At 37.7% G+C, this 24,572-nt stretch overlaps 1 protein-coding gene across 2 annotated transcripts; it reads right to left on the bottom strand.

Annotated features, from left to right (window-relative positions):
* Positions 1–365: 365 nt before the first annotated feature.
* Positions 366–24,419, bottom strand: LOC103971397 (uncharacterized). 2 transcript variants are annotated; one of them, XM_009385410.3, is made up of 19 exons: positions 23,966–24,419; positions 22,146–22,249; positions 20,135–20,221; positions 19,975–20,050; positions 19,796–19,870; positions 19,622–19,675; positions 17,397–17,456; positions 17,162–17,278; positions 16,156–16,250; positions 15,833–16,035; positions 8,092–8,189; positions 7,516–7,619; positions 7,262–7,427; positions 6,933–7,055; positions 4,757–4,839; positions 3,042–3,183; positions 2,027–2,059; positions 1,620–1,690; positions 366–1,530 (listed from the first exon to the last, which is right to left on the bottom strand). In XM_009385410.3, exons 1-19 carry the CDS (start codon positions 24,002–24,004, stop codon positions 858–860), a joined length of 2,403 nt encoding a protein of 800 aa, XP_009383685.2. In that variant the 5' UTR covers positions 24,005–24,419; the 3' UTR covers positions 366–857. The 2 variants fall into 2 exon arrangements, with proteins under 2 accessions (XP_009383685.2, XP_065030232.1); XM_065174160.1 differs by lacking the exons at positions 22,146–22,249; positions 23,966–24,419 and adding an exon at positions 20,429–20,637.
* Positions 24,420–24,572: the final 153 nt, after the last annotated feature.

The raw sequence follows: 24,572 nt of genomic DNA, 5'->3' as shown, positions 1-24,572 counted from the left end.
TTCGGATTATCCGAACCACTTGAAGTTTGGGCTCGCCGGTTCCCTGATCGATTGCGTCGGACGACTTGGGTCCGGTGACGTAGAGGAAGAACGGCAGGCACTCGCGCATACATACGTACGCCCATTATCTTGGCGTGTCACGGACAGTTCTGCTAAGCTTTTGATAGCCGAAACATCATGGGATCACATGACATCAATATTCTGATGAGACGAGGAAAACCTACAGCATGATATCAATTAAATGCAGACAATTATAGGAAACATAAAGAAGATGATGCGGGCTTTATTATTCGAACTAACATCGATGTGCATTTTTTCAGAATATATCGATCATCTATACTTAGCTCACAAGCACCAAAGATGGGTTAGAACGTAAATCATATAAGTCTGTCATATAACCAGAAAAAGAAATAAAAAAGGTCGCATCACTATCCGAAGCGAGCGTTACCATGGGTACAACAGTAGTCCTATGTTTCAATATGATCAACAACCATTTTTAACACCGTTTAGCATCAAAGGGTACAACAAAGAAACAAAAAAGAACAAAATAGGAGTGAGCAGCTACATGCCAATGATATTATTGGCACCAATCAATTTCAACAACTTCCACGCACGGCGAGAAAACATGAAGACAAGTTGCCAGTGCCTCCTTATGTTAGATTGGCCTGTCATTTGTACAGCAGTGATAGGTCAACAGTAAATGGCAGAACAACATATCAGCCCTCGTACCATAAAAGCCTTCTCCCAAGATGTACAGGGCTCTGCAGTTTTTACAGCGAGCAACAATGTCCAGGTTACCATCTGAATGGAGCAACCATCATTGGATCAATATAGAGCTGGAGTTGTCCATCTTGAACTCACTTCCCCACATTGTCAGAAGTCCTCTCATGTTCTGAATCTTCAGCAGCAGATTCATGTCCAAGTGGCTCCGAACTTAAACCAGCGTAGGTGATTTGAGGAGATCCAGGTGAGTCCCCACATAGATTACACTTACTGGACTCTGGTAGTTCTTCAGCAGGAACGTCAGTAGGTCCTGGTGATCCACCTTCATCCACATCTGGTCTCTCTGTTTCTGCGTCTCCAGATGAAGGCTGACAATCATCTGTACTAGGTGTAACTTCATTATCCACATCTTTCTCCATCTCAAACTGACCATTCGGAATATCTGCAGTTGGATTTATACCAGCTATGTCAGACCCCAGCGTCACTCTCCATTCAACCCACCCTGGTGGTTTCTCATCCTCACTTATACTTGAGTCACTAGTGCCCTCTTTGGGCTCATTGATACGACCATTCTCTGAGACAGTAGCCTGAGTTTCTCCTGAAGTGGTTCCTAGAACTGTCGCTTGCAAAGATGTTCCCATGTCATTTAGATCTTTGTTATCACCAATAACCACCTCATCGGGCTCATCTACATCAGGTGATTTCTCATTTGAATTCGGTGACGATGAAGTAGGAGAATCTGTTAGACGATCGTTGACCCCTCTATCATTTTCAAAAGCAAACCAGTTGGAATTTGTGAAGATGGAACTGCACAAGCCAGAGAATTTCAATCAGCTTGATCAACCAAGTGGTTGGCGGGCGGACATATCAGGGATGTTCACAAAAATTGCAACTACCTGTCCTGGTCATCCCCCAGACGCAAAGACGAAATGACAACTTCTGCAGATTCATCATCAAAGTAAACATCCTGCAAAAATTATCCAATATCTAAATGCCTTTGGACCAGATGAATACAAACTCAACTATATGGTTGAAGAGCACTGACAAGTTCACCATGTCCTACCTCATCCAGATTTGGATAATAGCATGAGAAGTGAAATAGTAGAAAATCAAGTGAAACCTTCATGTAATTGGCATATCAAATAGAATCAAGAAAATAAAAAGAAACAGCTTATTTCTTTGAGACTGCATCCAACCAACACCCCAAGGTTTATGACCCAACAGTTACCCATTCCATCACTAGAAAACCTTTCGAAAATTGACAACAAAAACAAAAAGTATTAACTGTGACATTGTACCATACCTCATCATCATCCCGTTCAAAAGATCCTTGAGCCTGCACCCAGCAGCCAAAAACATTGATAAATTATCAATAACAACGAATCCAGATAGTATATACACAACCCTGTGTCTTGAGATAATTTTTTATCATTTAACTATTGTGGGAATGGTGAAAATCAGGTTTGCAAATATCTTTGATGTTACCAAATCATTAAGCATAATTAATGTCTCACAATGTCAGCTCTAACAAAACAAGAAAGGTGTTTGCTTCCAAGCAATCTATTTTCCAGAACTAAATAAGAATGATGTGTTTGTTTATCATGCTAGAACAGCTGTGAGTACACCTCTAATATTCTCTTACATGTTAATCAGAAAAGGACACATCCACTCCAATATTACACATGTCAAACTCAATCTTACACAACATTGCCAAGCAAGGTTTGCTTAAGCTATTGTGCACATGCTAATAATTGTTTGTTGTGGTATATATCATTCATCGTGCCATGCAGTTATCAAGCCAGTAATAAGACCAGAAAGGATTGCTGAAGCTAATCCTTAATCAAGCCACTCATATCACACATGTCAAACTTAATTTTACACAATATTGCCAAGCAAGGATTGCTGAAGCTATTGTGCACATGCTAATAATTGTTTCTAGTGGTATGTATCACTCATCGGGCCATGCAGTTATGAAGCCAGTCATAAGACCAGCAATTACTCAAATTTTGATATGGGCAATACATGGCTTGCATCAGAAGCATATTGGACTAGATGTATTCCTATTCCAAGGGCATGCTGAAACACTGCAGGAATTGTGTCAACCCAAGCCCATCACCACCTTGGACTGTAGCAAGTAACGTGCAGCCTTTGATCACCGCACACAGTGTGATAAGTGAAATTTAAAGGTATATCAAATCAAACCAAACTTACTGCAGATAGTCTGAAAAAAGAAATGATTCACAGATGAAACTTAACAGTAAGCAAGCAAAAACAATATTTTTAATAACATAGACGGTTCAGGTGCATCCTTATGTTACCTCTTCAATATCATCATTAGTATAAATCCCCAATCGAAATGCCTGACTCAAATTATTAGCCAGTGCTGCCACATCAAAATCCCTGTCTCGGAAGTCCTCATCATCACTATCCCTAACTCGGTCCTGTAGTGTAGTTGGACGCCTAATAAATAGTGAAAACCATTTTAATCCATGGAATATCCAACAAGGTGTAGATGGTCACAAATGTAAAAAGTTCTTAGTCTGTACAAATAGCATAACTTTTATTAAATAATTTAGTGCAGCATAAAGTTGGGAATGGTTCTGTAAAAACAATGGTACAAAATTTCAAATATGTTACTAAATCACTGAGCAAGCAATCAGTTTACATAATTCAAGTATTTGAATAAATCATACCTAAAAGAGAAAAACAATGGAGATTATTAAGGAAGCTCTAATGCTTTGACAAATTGTCATGTAAAGATGAACTAAGTTCAATTACTGTAGGTCATCAATCAAGTGAACTATCCTAGAAAATTCTAATTTTCTGAATATCTGCCTGTTTCCAGCCTTGGACAGCTTAAAATACCAGTATCCAGATATATGCATGAAAATAAGTATATAATACTGCAATATATGAGATAACCAAGTTCCAAAATATTCCGCAAGAGCATGTTCATTCTGATTTTTTTAGTATAGGATGCACCAAAGGTTTTAAAAAATGGTACTAATATTATGTAAGCACTCAATCCATTATATATAAAACAACTACAATCATGGCTTTGATCGTAATATGACAAATGATGATACATTTAAACCAATTCCTATGCATAACCATCCTATATAATTAACTAATAGAAGGAAAAAGCTATATATGCTCTAACTGCCATAATTAGCCAAAACTGTGGCCTTATCAAGATTTACGTGGAAACAAACCCATTTGGCACAGAAGGTGGTACGAAGAAAAAACTTAAATAGTAACTGATACTACCTCTATGGTCTAGTTGTGGTGCTTGGTCGAACTAGCAAATACCAGGTTGTGGTGCTTGGTTGAACTAGCAAATACCAGGCAATACATACAAGTCCAACCAATATTTGAAAATTTCAATGGAATATATAAAATTTTAAAGTCAAATATGCATCCCCAAAATTCTAAAAACTGCCTTTTGCAACTAAAAGTTTGGCAATTAAACCCTTCAAAGGCTGGCATCCAAGTAACTACAAGTGAAGGAGAGATATAGTTACCCTAGGAGATCAACAATGGCAAAGATCTAAATTGAAATGATCATATTCACCATATATAACAAAGATGAGAATGCAAAGAATAGTCAAATTTGTTGCACTGTGGACATCTACCAAGCAAAAGAATGTTCCCCCCTAATAAAAATATATAGAGAAAAACGACAACAATAAAATGAGATAATTTTATGTTAAAAACTTAAAAAGTTAAAACCCATCCATAGAAACTTTAAAATGAAAACAACCATAAAATAACAAAGTATACAAAACCCAGAATTTAAGAGAGCATGTTGGACACTGAAAACTCTCACTATCCTACTACATGAATAGTTCTTTTGCTATCAACTGCATATTCTATAGACTCATCATTCATAAAAAAGGAAGTAAACTGAACTCAGAAACCATATTAGGTTGTAGTCTCAAATGAACAAAAACAAAATCTACAGAAAAGCAACACATGGAAAAAAAATAAAGGTTAAGCATCTTAGTGTGACCATTTAAACCCTGAAATAACCTACCCACAAGCCCATTGATGTACATTTTCTACAGAATTCCGCTTGAGCAAGACATTGCTATGCCAATCAACCCAATCACTATTTTCCTGCAGGTAAGACCAGGCCATAAGAATGAGTGTTTATACAATGAAGTATAGCATCAGAAGCAAAGGTAATTAATACAATTACAAGCTTTGAAATTTAATTGAAGTACAATCTGCAGAAAAGTAAGAAAGGAATAGTCCTAAAGTGCATGCAAGTAGCAAGATTGTCTTCAGAACTTGGACAGCAAGAGTATCCAATCATAACAGGAAGTAATGTAATAGAGTAAAAAGTGTATATAGACTCATAGAAAAGAAGTTAGGCAAACGATAAACCAATCAAGATAAGGATGTCCAAACCAAGGTTTACAGTTTCGAATAATACTGCCCGGTTCGGGCGGTATGTACTGGCCCGACAGCAAACCAGTACGCGGACCACCCGCTACCGGGCAGAACGCTTAATATCGCCCCGTATCGGATGATATGGGGGCGGTAACGGTCGAAATTTCAACTGTTACCGATCAGTAACAGTGCTCCAATGGTCAACTCATAGGTTTTTAAACTCTTTTTCTCCCCTATTTCACTCCATTTCATTCTCATGCTCTCTTAAACTATCTCAAACTCTTTTTTTCTCATATTTGAGCTCTATTAAACTCTACAAAACAACAATTTGTGAATTGAATCGAGACTAATTTGGGAAGATTAAGAGGAAGAACTTTCTAATGAAGAGGTATGTATTCTCTTTCTTTAATTAAAGAGTGAGAGTAATTAAGATCTTTAATATTATGATTAGTGTGTTTAATTGATTAATTCAAAATTAGATACTTAATAGGTCAAATATTTATATTTCATGCATATTAATTATTGAAAGATATTTATGATAGTAAAATAAGTTTAATTAGGTTTTATTAAAGTTATTGAATGCTGTGATTAATCATTTTAATGATAATTTAATCAAAATTTGATCGATTTTATGTCAATTCAATATCTTTAATATCTATTAGGGTGTTTGACATGTTTATAATGTTGAAAGATAATCAATTAGTGAGTAATTAACTATATTAATCATGTAATTAGTGTATCTAACGATGATTTCATCATAATTTGAACTATATTGGATCAAATTATGTATTTAATGCTTCTTTTATGTGTTTGACATATTTATGATGGTAAACTAGGTTTAATTAGGTTAATTAGGTTTTATTAAAGTTATTTAAGGCTGCGATTAGTCATTTTAATGATGATTTAATCAAAATTTGATCGATTTTAGGTCAATTTAATGTCTTTAATACCTATTAGGGTGTTTGATATATTTATAGTGTTGAAAGAGAAATTTATGCCTCAGGAGCTGCCTCGGACAAATGTGATTCATGACGATCAGCCTACGATCATCACCACATTGATGCACCAATGACATACGATATATCAATACACTATGTTGTAAGATCAATTTCATGATTGAGTCCAACAGACATATCATATTGAAATGCAAATGTATAGGATCGAGGACCCCAATCCACCACCTGTGGAGGCCTGTCGTTCGTTTTGGTGGTAGGATCAACAATTAGGTATATCTACATATATGATTATTTAATTCATTTGAAATTTAGAGTTTATATTGTAACAAAATAGTTTAACAATTCAAATAATTTTTCTGTAGATATTTCAATATTTACAGAAGGACAATCCGTAACGGACTGAAATACGAACCTTGCACAAGACTATTTCTCAAAGTCTGAAAAAGATATGTGATACTATTCTTACCTAATTTACATTAATTTTGCTAAACTTATACTATTACTATATTTATTTCTAACTTAAAAACTCTATCCTAACTTTTTTTTATTTTCGAAGGATTTTACGCCTAAATTAGGTGTACCACTCGGTACGCCCTAGTGTACTACTGGATACACGGTACCATACCATACCAAACCAAGCTCGAAACATCAAAACGGTACGATATTTCAATCCTTGGTCCAAACACTAAAGTTTTCATTATAAAAAACCTTTGAATGACAGGTAAAGCTTCTAACTGCCGCATCAAACAAAGTCCACATTACACCCAATTTTTTCATCAATTTGGCTTTTAAATTTGACCATGATAAATTTCAATATGTTTACAAACCATACTTCTATTAAAATTAAGAAAGTCGACTGACCTGCAAGTGTGTCTGGATTATGCTCCTGTTATTTCCCAAGTGAACAAGCTTGTTTGCAATGCGTGTCATGTGACCTATATTTCCTATTCTTGGAGGTATCCGTCCCTCTGCAGACACTGTAGCCTACAATGAAATTTTAAACTTGCAAGGTTGTTAAAGATCATCCTGATGTTATCTTTAAGAAAGAGAACAAATGAATAGTATACAAAACAAAGTTAACTTGGGGACTGAGGCACACATATAGAACATGACGAAACATAATCTTAAGAATTCTAGTAGCAAACTGTTATATTATCTAGAACAACTAAGGTATTATACAAACTCCATACCTTAAAAGAATCAGTTGACAAGGAAGGCTGCTTTTCTGCCGCAAGAATTTTGCCAACAACGTCACAATCATTCAAAATATGTTCGATTAATAGAGTCCTCTTACTCTCTAAGCACGATCCTATAACATTCTCGACATGATGATGCAAAAAACTATTGAAAGGGTACCTACAATTTCCATGAAGTTTCAATGCTATAAATTTTAGTGATAAGGTCAATAGTTGACCAAATAAAGTCATTCAGATGCGCTACTTACTCAAAAAACAAATCTATGACATGCTTTATTACTCCCAGCCGGATCAATTCTTTTTCAACAGCTTCACTACCGATTGTCAACAAAACAGAGATGAACTCCACAATCTGAAAACAAAAAAAAAGCCATTTTAAACTATTATTAGCATGAAGACATCATGAAAATTTTGGGTCAAGTTAATCCCACATAACATGAGCAAGTACTTCAATGCATTATTTAAACATTAATAAATCTAGAAAAGTCATTCCGTACTTCTGAAGATATATGCAGCCCAAATGGTAAGCCATCATCATCATCATAAGGCATAAACTACATGAATTTGGCATGTCATTTGAACTTTTAGGCAATAAAGCATATATCAACATATTAACAAATAATTATGCATTTTCAGACAATTAAAGTGTTTTTAGTTATGTAATAAATGCCAAATTAATATGGTGCCTATAACATGAGATAAATATTATATCTTGTTCTAAGTTAGATATCCAAAAACTACAAGTTTACACTAAAAAGGACATTATGTATTCATTAACTTTGGCAAATATAAACTCATAAACACAATCAAACTTCACACAATACCTTCAAACGTTGTTTCCCAAGAGGAGGCTGTAGTTTACCATATGTGGCCGGTAAGTCACTATCCGATGAAGTAATATCCAACAATTTCAGTAAATCACCTGTTTCATGTTTGAATGAATAGAAAAGCAAATACAGAAGCTGATATAGAGAACACCAAAGTTATAAACAATTATAGAAAACTTCACATAGAAACTTTTAAAGACTACTACCAAGAAAAACACAAAAAAAATAAATTCAGTATAATACTTTACTATCAAAATGAAAGTTGAGACAGACAACAAAGAATGCAATGCATGACTACATTTGTGCTTGATACCATAAAAATATATACCCATAACAATATTTAGAAGTCTTATGAGATGAACTTCGACTTTAGTCTCAAGTAAGAACTTTCAACATGTTTGAATATTTCCTACAACTGGAAGCTTTCGAGGTTTAAACTTTAAAGCACATAATAGTGTTGATGGATAAAAGATGAAAAATTAGAATGAAGTGTAATGAAATGTCAGCAATTATGTGCTTAAAAAAGTACAGGTAAGAAATAGAAAATCAGGTAATAATTAGGAAATCATCACTTCCTAGTGATCGTCCGTGAGTAAGAATAAAAAAAATAGAAATCTCATGTAGAAAAATAATTATAATGAAGTTGAAGTTCGATATATAGTAATTGAATCATGGTCTTCAAAATCTTATTAAACCTAGTGGATTTAATAAGCTACTACTATTGTATTGAAGCCAATGTAATTGTAAACATTCATAGGTCCAAAAGAATAAATCAGAATCTGTTGTGTAGTATTCGAGCACTTATCTTTGTGATGAAAAGTATTGCAAGCACACACATTGTTAGGAGGAACCCCACTCCATTTCTGTTTGGCCTTCCTCAATGGCCTTTGGACTAGGGAAAATAATCTATCCTTTTACTGTCAAAACCAATGCTAGGTTTTGACTTTACTGGTGGCAATAGCATTAGATAGCTGTCCAAACCAATGATGGGTTTGACTTTACTGTCAAAATGTTAGAACCCTTGCAGATTCTAAACTTGGGGTTGATCTCTTTAGGGGATCGGCCTCCTTGAAACTCTATAGGGGTTCCTCCCTTCAAGTTGCTGCTCAAAGGCTGCAGAAAAGATTCATCTATTGCTTATGAAAAGAGAAGGAATACATGGCTATTTATAGGGCTTCTAAACTCTAACTCCTAATAGGACTCCTACTTAAGACTCTTACTTCTAGCCAACTCCTAGTAGGACTCCTAGTCAAGACTCCTATTCCCTTACAACTCCTAATTCTTCTCTAAGAAAACACCTCCTACATGAATGCCCCTCTCAATTAGGACTCTCCTAGCTAGAGTCCTAACAGAAAGTCCCTCTCAATTAGGACTCTCCTAGCTAGAGTCCTAACAGAAAGTCCCTCTCAATTAGGACTCTCCTAGCTAGAGTCCTAACAGTTTTATATGAATGTCCCTCACAATTAGGACTCTCCAAGCTAGAGTCCTAACAGACCCGCCCTCTTCAAATCAGCCTTGTCCTCGAGGCTGATAATTCGTGAATTCTGGGAATTTGATCTTCAAGTCGTCATAGTTCTCCCAAGTGGCATCTTCTATTGGTAGGTTCGCCCACTGTATTAGCACTTCATTAGTGGGTCATCGTCGTCGAGTCACGATCCGTCGATCAATAATGGCACTTGGCTGGGTCTGGAGTTCTCTTTGGGTAGTCATATTTGGTGGGTGGCTTTGGGCTGTCTCCAAGCACCTATTTAAAACTTTCGTCTGGCCGTCGGTTTGTAGGTGATATATCATACTCCTTTTCAATTTAGTACCCTGCATATGGAATAACTGTCCAAAATCTGCTTGTGAAGATGCAAGTAGAATTTATCGTAAGCACAATGCGTCCCTTATAGTGTAATTCTTTTGAATCCCAATTGTAATGAGCCATGGGGCTTGGTGCTTCCTCCAATTTTTTTATAATCTTATTAGTCTCTGAATCTTCTTGTCATTCCATCTTAATATCCGTAAGAAAGTCGTTGGTCGGAAGTGAAACGGCCGAAACTTCAACTTGCTCGGGTAGCTGCGAAAGCGCATCTGCAAGAACATTCTCTTTCCCCTTTTTGTAAGTTATTTGATAATCAAATCCAAGAAGTTTTATTACCCTTTTTTGTTGCTCAGGGGATGATATTTTTCGCTCCAAAAAGTACTTGAGGCTTTTATGGTCGGTTTTAATTTGAAATCGTCGGCCAATCAAGTAGGGTCTCCACCTCGTTGCTGCGCGCACAATGGCGAGCATCTCCTTAACATATGTTGACTTATTTTGATGGGAGGGAGATAATGCCTTGCTAGTGTATATGAGTGGTCGACCATCTTGCATGAGAATGGCTCCAATTCCGACTCCAGATGCGTCGGCCTCAATAATGAAGGATCGGTTGAAATCTGGTAGTGTTAGCACCGGCGTCGTCGTCATGGCTGCCTTAAGTTTGTCGAAGGCAGCGAAGGCTCTGTCCGAACATTGGAAGACATCTTTTTTCAGTAAGGAAGTAAGACGTGCACTGATCTCTCCATAGTTTTTCACGAACTTACAGTAGTAGCCTGTTAAACCCAGAAAGCCATGTAGCAATTTTATGTTCCACGGGGTCAGCCAGTTTTGCATTGCTCCAATTTTGAAGGGGTCTGCTGCCACACCTTCCTCTGATATGATATGCCCAAGATATTTCACCTTCTTATGAAGAAAGCAAAAATTCATAGTGGTTGTTGTGTGTTCAAAAGGTGGTTTTCGATATGTCTTCTTCGCATACTCGTATTTGATGATACCCGGATCGAAGGTCCAGCTTTGTGAAGATTTATGCTCCCTTAGCAACTCATCTACTACTGGAATAGGGTATTTATCCTTGATGGTTATGCCATTGAGAGCTCGGTAATCAACACATAATCGCCATATTCCATCCTTCTTTCGTATGAGGAGCACCGGTGAAGAGTAGGGGCTGCAACTTGGCCGAGTAACTCCTGTTTTGAGCATCTCTTTTACAATCCTTTCTATTTCATCCTTCTGGAGATGTGGATATTGATATGGCTGAGCATTTGCTGGAGATTTGCCTGGAAGAATCATTATATAATGATCATGCCGACGGGTAAGAGGTAGGTTGCGCGTTTCGTCAAATATATCCGAAAATTCAGCAAGCAAAGGAAGTAGATTTGGATCTTCAAATTTTGTTGGCTCTCCCTTAGTTTGTTGCTCAAGTTGTACCAAAAAGCCGCTGCATACTTTATGCAAAACCTTCTCCATTTGTTGTGTGCAAATCGTCGTTACGTCGCCCTCACGTTTCCCGTGCAGTATCACCTGTTTCTCCTTACTGTAAAATTTTATAATTAATTGCATAAAATTCCAAGAAATATCACCTAATGTCATCAACCATTTAATTCTGAGTATGGCCTCATGATCATCAAGAGGGAGGAGGAAGAAATCTGCAATTATCTCTTAGTCCTGCAACAACAATTTCACCTGCGGGCACCTATGATCACACTTCAAAATCCGTCCGTTGGCGACCTTAACGACAAACCTGCTGCAATTCTCAATAGGTAAGTTCATATAGACAACAACCTTACTGTTTAGGAAGTTATTAGTGCTGCCCGTGTCGATGAGAACAGTGATCGGTTGTTGTATGAGAAGGCCTCCAACTTTCATCGTTTGTGGGATTGAGTAGCCAACTAGTGTATGTACCGTAACTTTAGTCGGTTGTGGCTCTTCTTCTGCATCTTCTTCTTCATGTTCAAGGCTCTCTTTTGGATGTTCAATGACCTCTTCTTCTATCGGTTTAATCATAAGAAGTTCCCCTTTACTACAGCGATGCTCACGGCTCCATGACTCATCACAATGTCAACATAACCCCTTCGCATATCGCTCCCGAAGCTCTTCTCTTGTTAACCTCTTTGGTGTAGGGACTTGGTCGAAAGTAGGGGGGCTAAGGGCTTCAATATTACTGGTTGAGGAGCGACCCTAGTCCTCCGAGCTTCATGGTTCAATTGCTCCTCTTGATGTCGTGCGAAAGAGATGGCTGTCATAAGCGTATACGGTTGTCGCGCTTTAACTTCTCCTCGGATCTCCGGCTTCAAGCCCTCAATAAAGGTTCTCAATAGCTGTTTTTGAGACCAATCATGAGTTTGATTAGATAACCTTTCAAACCTGGTTTGGTACTCCTGAATGGTAGAGGTTTGTCGGATCTTTGCTAGTTGTCCGTCAATATTCTCGTAATCGGTTGGTCCGAAGCGGATCAGCAGTCCTTCTTTGAATTGTCGCCATGAAAGGACTCCATAAGTATGTTCAAACCAGTCAAACCACTGTATAGCATCCCCTTCAAGATATATAGCTGCAATTTTCACCATAGATGCATCCGCGATTTTATGGTACCGAAAATATCGCTCCGCGCGCGAGATCCAACCAATTGGGTCTCCTTCTTCCCATCTAGGGAAGTCCACTCTCATGTATGGATAGTTGGGGTTGGTCATAGAGCTTCCCCTCTCTTGGAAGTCATATCTTTGGGCTTGGTGTGATTGGGCAAAGCTCTCTCCTTGATATGATTTCTTCAGGCTTAGTGGTCGGCCCAATTTGAGTTCGGTAAAGAGCGTCCGAATCTTATCCTCCATTCGCGCCTCCAAGGCTTCGAATTTAGCATTGATTGCCTCCTTAGATGCCATAGTATATGCCTCCAAATCTATGATGTTAAGATCTCTCTTTTGTTGTTAGGTTAAAGGCATGTATAGGTTGAGAGAAGTGATGGTCGAAAGGGTTGGTGGATCGGTGGATGTAGGATACGATTTAAGCTTGTTTTGTGGCAGTTTTGGGTGCAGTTTGAGGGTGTGGTTTAGTGGAGTTTTAGGGCTGTGGATAAAAGTTTTGGATCTGTGGTAGATGACAGCAAAGGTTTGATAGAAATCAGTGGAAGTTGCAGCAAGTATATGCTGTCTTGTAAGAGTAGAATTGTCGTCGAAGAAACAATGGTTTCTCGATGTAATTTCTACCAAAAACTTAAGAGAATTGAGGAGGGAATTGATAGCAAAATCACAGATTATATGACAGCAAGGATGTCTAATTTAATCAAGAGAATTTCAGCAGTATAACAACAAGAAAATTGGTGCAAGTTGCGATAGCAGAATTATCATCGAAAAATTTCAGCGGGTTACGATGAAAATTTGCAGCAACACAAAATTATTTTTAGAGATGAATTCCTTAATATATCAATCTTTAGATGGAAGCCAAGATGATCTATGAAGTGTATAAAAAATTTCATTAAAAAAAGATTGCAAATAGATGGGTTAAGGCAACAATATGCAGCTGAAATTTTCTGCAGCACAGATTTTTAAGTATAACAGATTGGATGTAAAAGATCAGTGGTTTATATTGAGAATTTTTTGATGAAACCAAAGGGAAATCCACTGTTTGGAAGTGTCAAAGCTATCATAAAAATTTCGTAGAGATTTGGATAGAAACAATATAGTATCAAGATCAAACAAACAGTGCTATGCGGCTGAAATTTTACAGTGCAGATTTTCAAGTATAGCAGATTAGACGTAAAAGATCAATGGTTTATATTGAGAATTTTTTGAAAAAACCAAAGGGAAATCTGCTGTTAGGAAGTGTCAAAGATGTCATAAAAAATTCATAGAAATTTGGATAGAAAAAGCACAGTAGCAAGATCAAACAGATAGTGCTATGCGGCTGGAATTCTGCAATGTATCTTTCGTCGTAGAGATGAAAACTTTGTGACAAAAGGTTTATGCAGCAATATAGGAACAGTTTTTTTTTTTGGATTTTCGAATAAGGATAACTAAATTGCAACAACAGTAAGGTAGGAAACCAGAACCTGTTGCAATTCACGGGGAGATTAAAGGATGATCTACGGTGGTAGAGATGATAGCGGAATTCGACGACGATCTTTTAAGCAATTGTGGGAATTGCTTTGGGCGGTTGTAGAGGGCTGATGGATGGCAGTGGAAGGGCAGCGAGATGCCAAGAACGCTGCTCTGATACCAGGTGTTAGAACCCTTGCAGATTCTAAACTTGGGGTTGATCTCTTTAGGGGATCGGCCTCCTTGGAACTCTATAGGGGTTCCTCCCTTCAAGTTGCTGCTCAAAGACTGCAGAAAAGATTCATCTATTGCTTATAAAAAGAGAAGGAATACATGGCTATTTATAGGGCTTCTAAACTCTAACTCCTAATAGGACTCCTACTTAAGACTCTTACTTCTAACCAACTCCTAGTAGGACTCCTAGTCAAGACTCCTATTCCCTTACAACTCCTAATTCTTCTCTAAGAAAACACCTCCTACATGAATGCCCCTCTCAATTAGGACTCTCCTAGCTAGAGTCCTAACAGAATGTCCCTCTCAATTAGGACTCTCCTAGCTAGAGTCCTAACAGTTTTACATGAATGTCCCTCACAATTAGGACTCTCCAAGCTAGAGTCCTAACACAAAACCAATGTTTGGTCTAGTGATAATAGCAATAGACAGATGGATTGCTACTGATGTACCAACATGTTAAATTGATCAGTACCGCCAAGGGAAGGATAAGACAGGAGGATTGCCAAAGGAGAATGAGAAGGTGGAAGAGGAGACAACGACCTAGAAGAGAAAGCAGCAACATGGCAGAGCAAAGGAGGAAGAGATGACAGAGGAGAGAAGGGGGAGAGAAAGAGAGAGAGGGAGGGAGGAGGCACATGAGAGGAGAGAAAGAAAGGTAAAGAAACGACAGCTGTCAAAAAAAAAATTGATATGGGTATCAAGTGACAAGCGAATAGAGAATTTGCATGAAGAGAGAGAAAGAAAAAGAACAATCATAACAGCTATCATAAATAAAAAAAAGTTTCAAGACTAGTACCGGGTTGTGGACTTACAATCTCACACTGATTTGCTTATCTACTGGAAGTTCACCAAGCAATACAACCCATACCAGACCAAACCAAGTGAAATCATTCTGTTCACATTTCAGCTGGATGTCAGACTGGTAAATACCAACTTGTACTGACCAGTATGCACAGTATTTTTAACCATGAATATTGTGGCAATGAGATACGATCCAAGACCGTGGTAATGAGATATGATCCAAGGCTGTGGCTCAGGATCAAACCATAAAATCTTAAAGGTCATCCTCTCAAGGTTTGTTGTTTCATCACAAGGAATACTCATGTAACCACTAAACTTTAAAAAAAAGCCTAATCAGATGTTGATTAATTGATTTCCTGATGTGTATAGAATCAAGGCTTTAAAAGAATATACATTTATTACACTTGCTAGAAAAGAAGACTACTGTTGCATCTAATTTCAAGATCCCACAGGACCCATACAACACCAACAAGAATCATATAATCCAAACAAAAAAGTTGGCATGGAGAGGATTCTGTAAGTTTTTTTTAGAAAGAAATTGTCAATACATCAAAAAGCATATAAGACGTCATACATAGAATTGAAACCAAGACCCATCAATCATGCAATAGTGCACTAACCAATGTCTCAACAGACATATAATGGAAGTTGTTAAATAAGCAACTCAAAGTCTGAAATTATTTTGAGATATAGGATAATGATGGGCAATAAAGCCAAAAATAAAAGGGAATAATAGAGCTGGTTGTAATTTATCACAAGCATCCTAATCTACTAAAACTTGAAACTCAAAATATTAAACCTATAAAAATAAGATAAACAAATTGTAAATCTTACAATAGAAGTATCCCAAGCACAAACAAAAGCAACAACATACCTAGTCTCCCAAGCATACCCTCAACTGTTTCTTGACTAGCAATAACTAATGATCCATGAGTTAGCTGGCTTCTAAACGCTTGATAGGAAGATGCTACCAGTCGTTTAGGATCTAACAAACATATGCAGAAAGACAAGGCGTGCACTAGCACAGATTTAGGTCTTGAATCTTCCAGTGCATGATGAAACAATCTTCCCACATAACTGCAATGTGAAAACATAATAAAATAATCAGAAGATAGAACAAAGCTCAAGATCCAAATGATCAACAGGTTCACTTCTATGACAAGCTTGCATTAAACAGAACTCTTATATCATGTTTACCTTGGGCTACAAATTTTAGCTGCGAGTGCTGGAGGGGCACATCGAGTAATGGCACAAAGAATTTCTGCTACATTGGAATGGACTTCCGGTGAGTCCTGTTCAAAAATTGTCAGATTAGAAAGAAGTCACCCATTCAGATAATTAGGATCAAGAAATTCTTTTACTTGGCTATAGATCATACACTATTAATAGTGGAGAAAGACATAGAAAATGACCTAACGAGACTGTATTAGAAACAATTTAAAAAAGATTTCAATAATCCTGATTTAGATATACTCTTGGTCAAAGCTCAATCTCAAAAAAAGATCCATATTAGCTGATCCTAAATAGTTGGGACATTTAAAGCTTGTTATTGCACTTGTTGTTATTGTTGTTGGCAAGATTCACAATTTCGTATCGTACCGGAGTATCATGCTCAGCTCGGTACGGTACAAGTAAACCGAGCGGTACACTCTGGCATACCACTCAGTATATATATATATATATATATATAATAAAAAAGTTAAAAAATTAAAAAAGGGCGACGTCGCCTCGTTTCTTCTCGTCGCCGAGGCTTCTTCTCCTCGCGTGGATGAGGAAAAGTTGCCGACGACACCGAGGCCTCGTCACCTCAAACGAGGAGGCGACATCTCATATGCAGCGTCCAGTGAGGGAGGGCAACGACAAATCGAGATCGTCAAGGAGAGCAACGTTGGATCTCCAAGTTCTCCCTTTTCTTCTCCCTCTTCTTCCTTGTCCCTCGACTAATACCGCCCCGTAGCGGGCGGCGACGGTCAAAATCAACCATCGCCGATCAATCCGGTAGCGGGCAGTCCACGTACCGGTCTGCTGGCGAACCGGTACGTACCACCCGGTACGGACAGTATCATTCGAAATTAAAAACCTTGGTTGTTGGTAACTTGGTATATAGCTTATGTCTCATAGAGGAACATGTCTTCTTTATTTCCTTATAGCAAGTCTCCAAAAAGGACTAATCTAAAATGATGATACAAGATATATCACATACCGATGACCTGAACTTATCCACGATCATCTCAAGAATATCAGCATCTTCCAAACACTGAATTGTGTCCGTGTAGTTGGAGTGCATATTTTCATCAGCACCAATCAATCGAATGAGTACCTGCCTTACATGTCAACATCAGAACTAGATGAAAAAAAAAAAAAAAAAAGCTAGTAGCTCTGTGTTTTCATAGTTGCATATCAACTTCACATAAACATAATGAAACTGAACCACTAACCTCCATTATAGATGTGATCCCAATGAGGTCCACAAGTTCACGAATTATTTCTGGGTGACCCTAGACAATAACAAGGAAATGTCAAGTGCAAATACTTATTTATGCAAATGATATCAGAAAACATGTACAAACTGGAACATGAACTTTGGCAAATAATACATAATTATGTACTGATAGTTAATATCCCTTTGGAAATCAAACTATCTGGCTTGCAGAAGTTGTAAAACAACTTGAAAACACAGGTTCGAGATAGTAGAGAAAGCAGCGCAAATTACATTGCTCCTGCACATTGCTTGTGGTGTCTCTTCCACAGAAGATTTCAACCCTCAACAACTAATGATAACATCATTCAACTTTTTGACTCTTTTCACCAAAATACAGCAGAACCTGTACAGAATGCTCTTTTTTAACACAACAACATCTAACAAGCCTTATCCAGTAACTAACACATAAAAAAGATAGATGTTTCTTCCACCTTTCTCAGTGACACCCTTTGTGAATAAAGGGTAATCAGCCCTCTTGATCATGGCTACCATACATGCCAAGATGCAGAATTTAGTTCACTCAGCGGCACTTTTATACAGAGATAAGTTAGTACCATCTACGGTTTTAAAAATTAAATCAAAATCTCAGAAGGCAAACGAAAACTGATGACAGGGTTCAGAAAGTGTCATCCACATAGGCAAAACTGCTCTCATGCAAGTATTTATATTTTTGGAAAGAGGGGGTGGTTGTTCTAATGTAGACTAGTTCAGTATTTTGAACCACAATAAACACCTAAGACAAAAATGGCACATCCTCTCTTGTTTTTCCTGACAATTCAATCTTCTAGGGCCCAAGCTATGTGGAATCAGATATGAAGACAAGACAAAGCCAAGATGACTTGCCACTGAAGAGATTAATCGTGAACGCTAGGGCAAAGATCAGTTAAGCAGGTATCCCTCCCTCCCTCCTTTTCTCTCTCTTTAATTTGCTTCCTTTTGTCTTTTTTTAATGACGCCAGCTAGGAGAGGAATGTGGATGATGATTATAATCCCATTTAAAACAATGAAATATGATCGTAGAGGTAAGTTATATTATGTTTTATATCATAGTTTCTACCATTTCTTTTCCCTTTTGTTGGAAACTTCAGAGACTTGCAAAAGAAAGAAAGATATATGCAGATCTGAAATAAGGCTCAATAAGGCTATTGCATAAAAAAAAAGTCAGAAAGAAACCACAAAAATCATCAACCTATGTCTAGAAATAGTCCATTGATGGGCAATTCAAAAAAAGTGAATAGAAAAAATCAGATAGTTATGATATCAAACTATCACATTATACATCAGCACACCAATAGGATGGGGTCATCCTCCTTACCAGTACTATCCTAAAGCAAAACATGCATAAAGAAAATGCATGCCAAATGATGATTCTCAGACATTTGGTTCTTTGACAATACAGAAGGATCAGTTGTCCTTTATCAGTGTTATGCAATGTACATTTCTAAATGTCTTCAAGAGGGTTATCAGCAAAAAGCATACAAGTAGCAACTCATTATACAATTAAATACACATGGAAGACGAGACTAATAACAAAAGCCACAAACCCAAGTGAACAAATGTATCAGGTCCCATGTACAAGACTAATGGAAGGGACATCACACCCTTTCTCATCCACTAACGCAACTACATCAAATGAGATGAATTCCACACTGTGCAATTGTTACAGTCAATCCAAGGCATTGGATTGTCTGAAAATGTAATTAACGATCCCAGGCTTAATCACCTTTACCTGTGGCAAATTAATAGTAATGTGCCCACCAAGTATGAAAATTGTGTAATGCCCCTAACAAGCTTATCAGCATGCTCCTAACAAGCTTGATTTTCTGCAAACATGCTCCTGCCATCATTGATCAAGCAAAACCCAACGATAGTCCATTGTTTGATTCAAGTTTAGCATTCTTAACATATTACTTCAGGTGTGTGCTAATTTAGTCATTCACCCCGAGCTGATAATTTTAGTGAAGGAAATTTCTACTGTGGGGAAGTTGAGCAATTCCCCAATGCCCGATGCTGCTGCTGATTAGCCAAATCATCTTCCTTCCTAACAGAAGATTGTTTCTAGATATGCTTTCAGTAAATTTGTAACTGAATTTCACAACAAAGATATATATTAATGTAACTAATCAACAAAAAACACAGGGAAAAAAAAGTTTCTTGTTTGACTACATGAACTGCACATACCTGAACATAGTTGAGAAAAAGGCCTGTCTTCCGCATCATTAGGCATATCACAACCTTTCCAAACAACATAACATTTGCAATAACTGCTGTTAGCCAGAAAGAAGAGCTTAAAAATGCTGAAGAATCACTTATGACATGTTTGGCTAAATCCTACACAAAGGATGTTATGGATACCTTACTAAAGTAACCAGCCAACAATGTACTATGCGGGTGATCCGGCTTGAGGAAGGAAAATAACTTGTCCATAAGCTGAAACAAGCGAAAAAAAAGGAGGTGCAGTCAGTAGCAATTTGAAAAAGAGTGGTGATCTTCAATAACGCACAGGCTGTTAAAGGTTTAATAGAGACATTTACCTGTCCATCGTCAACTAAAGCCCTCAATATGATATCAACCTCACAAGTAAATATCTCACATGCAATAAACGGAAACCTATATTGAAGACCAAATTCAACAAATAATCATGTGGCAGAAGTGTTGAAGCATGAGTAATATGACAAACAAATTATGGCTCACTTGAAACTATGCTTCTTATCGGCATCCTCAGGCGGCTCCTCCGTTATATAATGAAGCAATTGCTCCACTTGGACCTTTTCTCTCAAACTACATATGAAACAATAAGGAAACAATAAATGGCTAATGAAGACCATTGAAGAGATCGAAAAAAGTGCAATTCATGCAAAACCTAAGTTCCACATTCAACAATAATAAAAATGTTGAATAAAAGGACATATAAAAATAACTATAATAATTACACCACATAATTTACTATGTTAAATAGAATAAAATATTATAAAAATTATAAAAGACCTCTCACGATTGCTTCCAATTTCAAATTTGATGTGTAACTGGGAAAGTGCTTGTTTGTCATAGAGGAAAAAACTGATAGACAATTCCAACATCATAAACATCATAAAGAAGAGTTAGATACATTGTTGGAAAAGTTCAAAGCAGTGCTAGTTTTTAAAATGTAGAGTCTAATAAGTATTGAGGCATCTGGCAATCCGAAAAATAGCTCATGCCCAGGCATGCATCTAATGTCAACTACTTTAGGTTGATACAGGAGGCACTTTATACTTGCAGAGAAATGAAATACTTTTTCCCCTCCCTACTAGATAAATGGTGGTTTATCCCTTTTTATAAGTATACCATTTTATTGCCCGAAACTAAAAAGATCAGCATACATTTAGAGTCATACAGAACTAAGACAAGGAACAAACTATCCCGAAAAAACTTTCCTAGCTAACACCATGTACAATCAATCAACTAAATTACAATCACATCATAATAGAACTTAATATCATGAGGCTGTACTTCGTACTTTACTTCTTTTACATACTAATTAAGTGGAAAATGAATTTGAGAAAAAGCGAAAAGAGGTACAGATGTTACACAGTGTATACCTATGAAAGCATAAATGAGAGTACAACTAAAAGAAGAAAAAAAAACCAAACAAGCAACCATCAACAACCAAAGGGGAAACAGGATATCACCATTAAAGGTTCCTGATTGATTCCTGTGAAAAAGATAGTTGAGTAATTTTATTACTAGCTAGAAAAATTACTAAATCAAATAGTTATCTGTGATTGAGTCTTTCAACTACTTTTAACTAATCATCCATGCGCTAGATGCCCTGACATGTGATGTTACTACTCTATCCACCCCCTGAAAAAAAAAAACAACCACACACACCTTTTCTCTCCCTTGCCGGTGGGAGTGGCAAAAGCCAGTGTAGCACAGCGCATCGGCTGTGGCAGTGCAAGTAGTTCCTTGATCCACTCTACTTTTCCTTCCATCTTTCCTTCTTTCTCTTGTTCTTTCACTAAAAACTTTTTCATGCCTAAAATTTTCCAAATTGCACAATTTTTGTTCCTCAATTTCATCATTCTGTTTCTGCTTAGACATTCCGATGCAAGTAAATATAAACATTCCAATACAAGAATGTATGCGCTGAAGATCTTAAACAATTCAAACAACTTTACAGTCTGTTATATTAGCATAATTAATTTTCTCAAAGCTAGACAGGTTGATTGCTAGTTCCATTCTTGAACCTTTTTTTTTTCTTTTAACCTGGTTATTAATATATTTATCTGAGCAGTGTGTGCTGTTTTTCCTAGGTTTTTTTGCGAGAATTTCTTTCTTTTGCCTCGTGGAAAGGGAGCACTGCCACAGCCACATGCTGGTGAAGTTATTGGCATTTGGTTAAATAAATTCATAAGAATATTCCACATTTCAATTTCAATTGATTTTGTACCACCCATTGCTTCTTTGTGACTAACTAATAGACAAATGGTCTGCTGATACAAAAAAGCATATACCAAGCAGTTCCAGGATGTTTCTGGTGACTTAGTTTATTCAGCATTAGCTACTGCGCCAACGAATTGTGTATATAGAAAAGGATATGCTAATGTAATTTTTAGTATCCTTCTATAAGATCATTATCTCTCTATGTAACAGCATAGGATTAGAAGAAAGTCTTTTTGAACATGGATCAGGCAATCAACAAAAGAGTAAAACAAACTATTACAAATTTATAAGACGAGTATTTAATGCTTTGCATTCTTGGATTATTTCATCCTCATCAAGAAGATCTTCCAAGGTAAAATTCTCCTTCTCCAAAATGGCGTCCACCTGAAACAAATAGGAACTAGTATGAAAAAAATGCTTGTTTTACATGCATTATAAACTAATAGCAACAATGCAAATGTAGGAGAGAAAACAGTAAAATTCATCAGCAGACGAGGATAAGTATCGATAAGGAAAACTGCATTCAGATGACTAGTATACAGAAAAAAAAAAACCAAAAAGGTGAAGAAAAAGAGTTTAAACCAAGGTTCGCCATACCGTACCGTACCGACATTTCGACCCGCGCTCAGTATGGTACGGTACGGGTGTACCGACCGGTATACCGAGGTGTACCGAGCGGTACACCCGGGTGTGCCGAGCACTGTAGCAGTGCTACAGTGCTTCGGTACTGCTACAGTACTGCTACAGAACGGTAAGAGGCGGTCCGCGTACCGAAAGACTGTCGGACCGGTACATACCGCCCGTACCGGGCGGTACTGTTCGGTACGGCAAACCATGGTTTAAACATCAAAAGAAACGGTTCCAAAGTTCTCATGGTGAATAAAACCAAGCAACCACGTAGCTGTCACATATGTTGTAATTTGAAATTGTGGATACAAAGCCTCCAGAGCCAAAGAAGATAACAACATAAACATTAGCAACCGCAAGTCAGAAACCAAGCCTGTCCTGGCATATGATCAATTGAAGAGCATAAATCCAACTCAACAGCAAAATAATCCATTGAAATCACAGTAGAACTCACTGGTCTCCAAGAAAATAATAACTGCATAACATAGATGCATGTGAGCTACTAATATGGTGGAACTACTGCATATCAAGTTATCAGCAACAACAACCCTTAGGTCCCACATCAATTGCTCTAGCTATATAAACTCTTTTCAATCATTCAACGTTACCGAGGACAACATCCTCCACTAACTTGAAGCCCAATAAAAGGCACACACCATTAGTTGCGATATCAATGTCATCTTATCCAGACCTAGGGCATGCCGTGCAAGAAAGTGTCATTGTGCACCATTACAGTATTGATGAAAAAATGCATGTATGTGATGGTAGGAATTTAATAACAAAATAGTTTATCAAAGAAGCATTGCTCGTTCCAAGATCAAAATATAGTAAGACTGAACTCCCAAGTTTCTAAAACTGCTCAAGTGCCATCTAAGTTCTCAACTGCACCCCAGTGCACTAATTGGTACAGCCTGCACTACAGAATCTGAATAATCCAGTCAATCATCCTAACAAAGAAGTGATCGATGTTCTTCTCCTGCCGGATCATCCAAGAGATAATGTCAGACGGACCATGTCATCAAGCTAAGTGTAACTACCTAGGATAGGAAATGTTGGTGGAGAAAGAAGACATGAACGAAAAGTGTGCTGCAACCATACATTGTTCTCCACTGTGTTTGGTAACAAAAAGGACAGTTTGACCATCAAAGTCAATAAGCCAAATCTTTTGTCCTGTTGCCAAATCAAGAAAATCATACTTATTTAGTATCTCTTTCCTAGTAGTATCGATGCCTTAAATCGTTTTCCAAGACAATGAACTAACCCACGGGATCGATCGAGTTCTCAGATTCAAAATACAAGGAAGGAAAAAAGAACGAAGATGCACAATGCGCAGAACAAACAGCTAACTGGAAGACTAAACCCTCGACAATTGCACGCGCCAAAACGAAACCAATTCTCAATCATCAATCACAACACGTAAAACAGAAGGCGGCAAGAACAAAAAATCACATCCACCAACACGGAGAGACTCACCGGAGACGCTTGAGACAATCCGGTCATGCGCCAGAACATCGTAACGGCCGCCAAATCGAAAGACCCCGAGAGCTCCTCGGAGGCCCCAACCCCAGATCTAGGGTTCCGGACTCGGGCACCTGCTCGCCAATTCGGTCTGCAGATCCCCCGGACGCAGCAAGAAGACCCGAGGGACGGGAGCAGAACCCTAGAACCCCGATCTGCGCCTCTATGAGGACTTCTTGAAGGGGGAGCAGATCGATGAACGGCAAAAGAACGCGATCCGGAGAAAGAAGGCGAGGCGAATTGGTCGTCAATAGGGGGAGAGGAAGGGAGGGCTCCAAGGGGATCGAATTCGAGGAGGCTTTGAGAAGAAGAAGAAGAAGAAGAAGAAGAAGACGGGGAGAGCGGAGAAGCGGCGAGGGGGATACGGGCGAACCCTTGAATCGCGGGACGAAGCGCTTCAGATGTAACGAGAAAGGGGTCCTATCGGTCCTACAGTAGCTTATATACGTGCCTCGCAGGGCCTTCGAGTATTTATTTCCGATTTAAGATAAATAAATATATTTTTTTGTTTGCTTGTTTGTAATACATGTATTTGACAACCTATTATATAATATATATATGA

Source organism: Musa acuminata, chromosome BXJ3-11 (assembly GCF_036884655.1).
Source record: "Musa acuminata AAA Group cultivar baxijiao chromosome BXJ3-11, Cavendish_Baxijiao_AAA, whole genome shotgun sequence".
Lineage (NCBI taxonomy): Eukaryota > Viridiplantae > Streptophyta > Magnoliopsida > Zingiberales > Musaceae > Musa > Musa acuminata.
Note: the sequence above shows the minus strand (reverse complement) of the source record. Positions and strands in the feature narration are given on the sequence as shown.

Bases quoted from the DNA above. Each gene is read 5' to 3' on its own strand.
- LOC103971397 (XM_009385410.3), bottom strand. From the start codon at position 24,004: ATGTTCTGGCGCATGACCGGATTGTCTCAAGCGTCTCCG. The intron at 16,251-17,161 runs GTATGTGATATA...ATTTTTGAACAG, and splicing joins TGGATAAGTTCAGGTCATCG to GACTCACCGGAAGTCCATTC. The intron at 16,036-16,155 runs GTAAACATGATA...TTCACATTGCAG, and splicing joins GCTAAAATTTGTAGCCCAAG to TTATGTGGGAAGATTGTTTC.